The following is a 2,549-nucleotide window of genomic DNA, read 5'->3' as shown; positions in this document are numbered from 1 at the left end:
ATTTCTTGTATGCGAGAATCTGAACAAAAAGCACGCAAGTCATATGCAGATCCCATTAGCCTTGATTCAAATAAGTTTGTAGAAATGATGCTTCTTGACAGTTGCTTCATCGTTGAGTTGCTTCGCAAGAATGGGATGAAGAAAAACCCAATAGCCCCGAACGACCCCACAAACCCGGTGGTAAACCTGGAAGACCCGAACGACCCAATGACAAACCCGGTAGACCCGAACAACCTGATAGGCCCGATGACAAACCCAGTAGAACTGATAGACCCGGAGAAAAACTTGGCTGACCCGAACGACCCACTAGACCCAACGACAAACCTGGTAGATCAGAACGACCCGATGACAAACCCGGTAGACCTGAACGCCGTGATAGACCCGATCACAAACCCAGTAGAACCGATAGACCCAGCAGCAAACTTGGTAGGCCCGAACAGCCCGATAAACCCAGCGACAAACCTGGTAGACCCGAACAACGTCATAACAACCCCGGTAGACCCGAACGGCATGGCAGACCCGATGACAACCCCTGTAGACCGGGACGGGTATATTCAAAATGCCATCGTACGTGATTTAGTGTTATTTGAAAATCAACTTCCATTCTTTATCGTCAAGAAGTTGTTCGACATGACCATCACCGAAAATTCTACAGACTCGCTAGACAACCTCATTGGCGAGTTCTTTATGCTTTTTGGTTGGACAACACGAGCACCAGGTAAACTTTTACAAGATCATTTGTCCATCAACCATCTTCTAGGCCTATTTCATTATTTTTGTTGCTACCAATTTCATTCACAGGTATCCTCCCCAAGCAATCCTGATGAAATAAAAGACGACTCCCTAAAATCTGCAACAGAGCTCCGAGAAGCCGGGATCAAATTCAAGAAGATTAAGGGAGAGACTTTGTTCGACATAAGGTTTGAAAAAGGGACATTGAAAATCCCGACTTTAGAAGTTGAAGACGATACAGAGTCTGTTTCAGAAATTTAATTGCATATGAGCAATACTATCCAGAAACTTCATGGCATCATTTCACTGCATATCACAAGTTTATGGATTACCTCGTGAACACCTCAAAAGATGTTGAAATACTTATTCACTGTGGAATTATTCGTAGCTTTTTAGGTGAAAATGAAGTGGTTACGACTATGTTAAACAAGCTCGGCAACAATATCATAATATCTGACCTAGGCTACGAAGAAGTTTATAACAAGGTGAATGAGCATTGCTGGGGGAAATGGAACACACAGTTTGCGACCTTAAGACGGGATTATTTCAACACTCCATGGGCATTCATCTCGTTTCTTGCTGCTGTTGTGTTGCTTTTGCTCACTGTGTTACAAACCATATTTACTATTCATCCTTTTGGAAAATCTAATTAGATATCTCTGCTTCAAGTCTTGTTTTGTTTCTTGTTATGCCACTAAATAAAAATAAGGTAGACTATGTGAGTGAGTAGGTTGGTTGGCTTTGTTACTCACTCCTCTTGTTTTAGCTCCGTGGTTCTTTGTTGAAGAATGGGAGCCTTGTGTGGTGGTTTCTTTTCACTTATCAATATCTGTTTCTACTGTTCAACATAAAAAGAACAAATATGTATATATATAAATAATATTGTATGTATTAATTAGTGTATTAATTAATGTATTAATTAATACATTAACTAATGTACTAACTAATAATATGACATAATTTAAAAGATTTTTAATATTTTTAATTTGTATAATGAATAAGGTCAATAATAATATCATAATTAATATTAATATATTAGTTAACACATTATGTAATGCCATCGTATATTTGACCAATTAGTTGAATGGTTTGGAAATTTCAATCAATCACTACAAAAAATGTCACTTTTGGCTACCAAAATATTGGTCGCCAAAAGTCCAATATTTAGTCGCTGAAATGATTTAGCGACTAAAATATTTTGTCGCCAAGCTCGTCGCCTTTACCCTGTCGGCGATAGTATTGGCGACTAAATTTCATTTGGTCGTCGAAAGTGACTACATTTGGCTACTAATATTAGTTTAGTCGGCAAATGTTATGTTTTTGCTACTAAAACCTTTAGTCGCCCAATGAGGCTTTTTGGCTACTAAGTTGTTGTGGTCGGGGAAGGTGTCACCTTCAGCTACTAAATAATTAGTCGCCGAAAGTACACATTTGGCTACGAAACTGTATTTAGTCGGCAAAAGGTGCATTCGGCGACTAAAGTGTTAGTCACTAAAAGTGCATTGGGTTATGTTTTTGCTACTAAATTCTTAGTCACCAAAACATTTGATTACGTATTTAGCTACCAAAATATTTCATGGCCAAATACTTTAACGTGTTTTTTTTAATTTTTTTTTTCTAAACAACCTGTATCCATTATTAATACAACATGTACCCTGTATAAACAATATAATCCATCAACGCTAAATATGTTATCAAGCATTCAACAACGTGCACACATTTTAGTTCCAACCATTCAAAAAATTAATATTGAACGTCCAATTATATATATATTACAAATTCCATAAGAACCAAGTCTAATCCAACGTCAATAATTT

At 37.6% G+C, this 2,549-nt stretch overlaps 1 protein-coding gene across 1 annotated transcript; it reads left to right on the top strand.

Annotated features, from left to right (window-relative positions):
• The first annotated feature begins 15 nt into the window (after positions 1-15).
• Positions 16-1,481, top strand: LOC145794641 (uncharacterized). Its single transcript, XM_082877049.1, has one exon. It carries the CDS (start codon positions 85-87, stop codon positions 991-993), a length of 909 nt encoding a protein of 302 aa, XP_082733175.1. The 5' UTR covers positions 16-84; the 3' UTR covers positions 994-1,481.
• The last annotated feature ends 1,068 nt before the right edge of the window (positions 1,482-2,549 follow it).

This window comes from Camellia sinensis, chromosome 7, assembly GCF_055761805.1.
Source record: "Camellia sinensis isolate YWXY chromosome 7, ASM5576180v1, whole genome shotgun sequence".
NCBI classification, from domain to species: Eukaryota; Viridiplantae; Streptophyta; class Magnoliopsida; order Ericales; family Theaceae; genus Camellia; species Camellia sinensis.
This window is presented reverse-complemented; position numbering and strand designations above follow the sequence as displayed.

Bases quoted from the DNA above. Each gene is read 5' to 3' on its own strand.
- LOC145794641 (XM_082877049.1), top strand. From the start codon at position 85: ATGATGCTTCTTGACAGTTGCTTCATCGTTGAGTTGCTTCGCAAGAAT.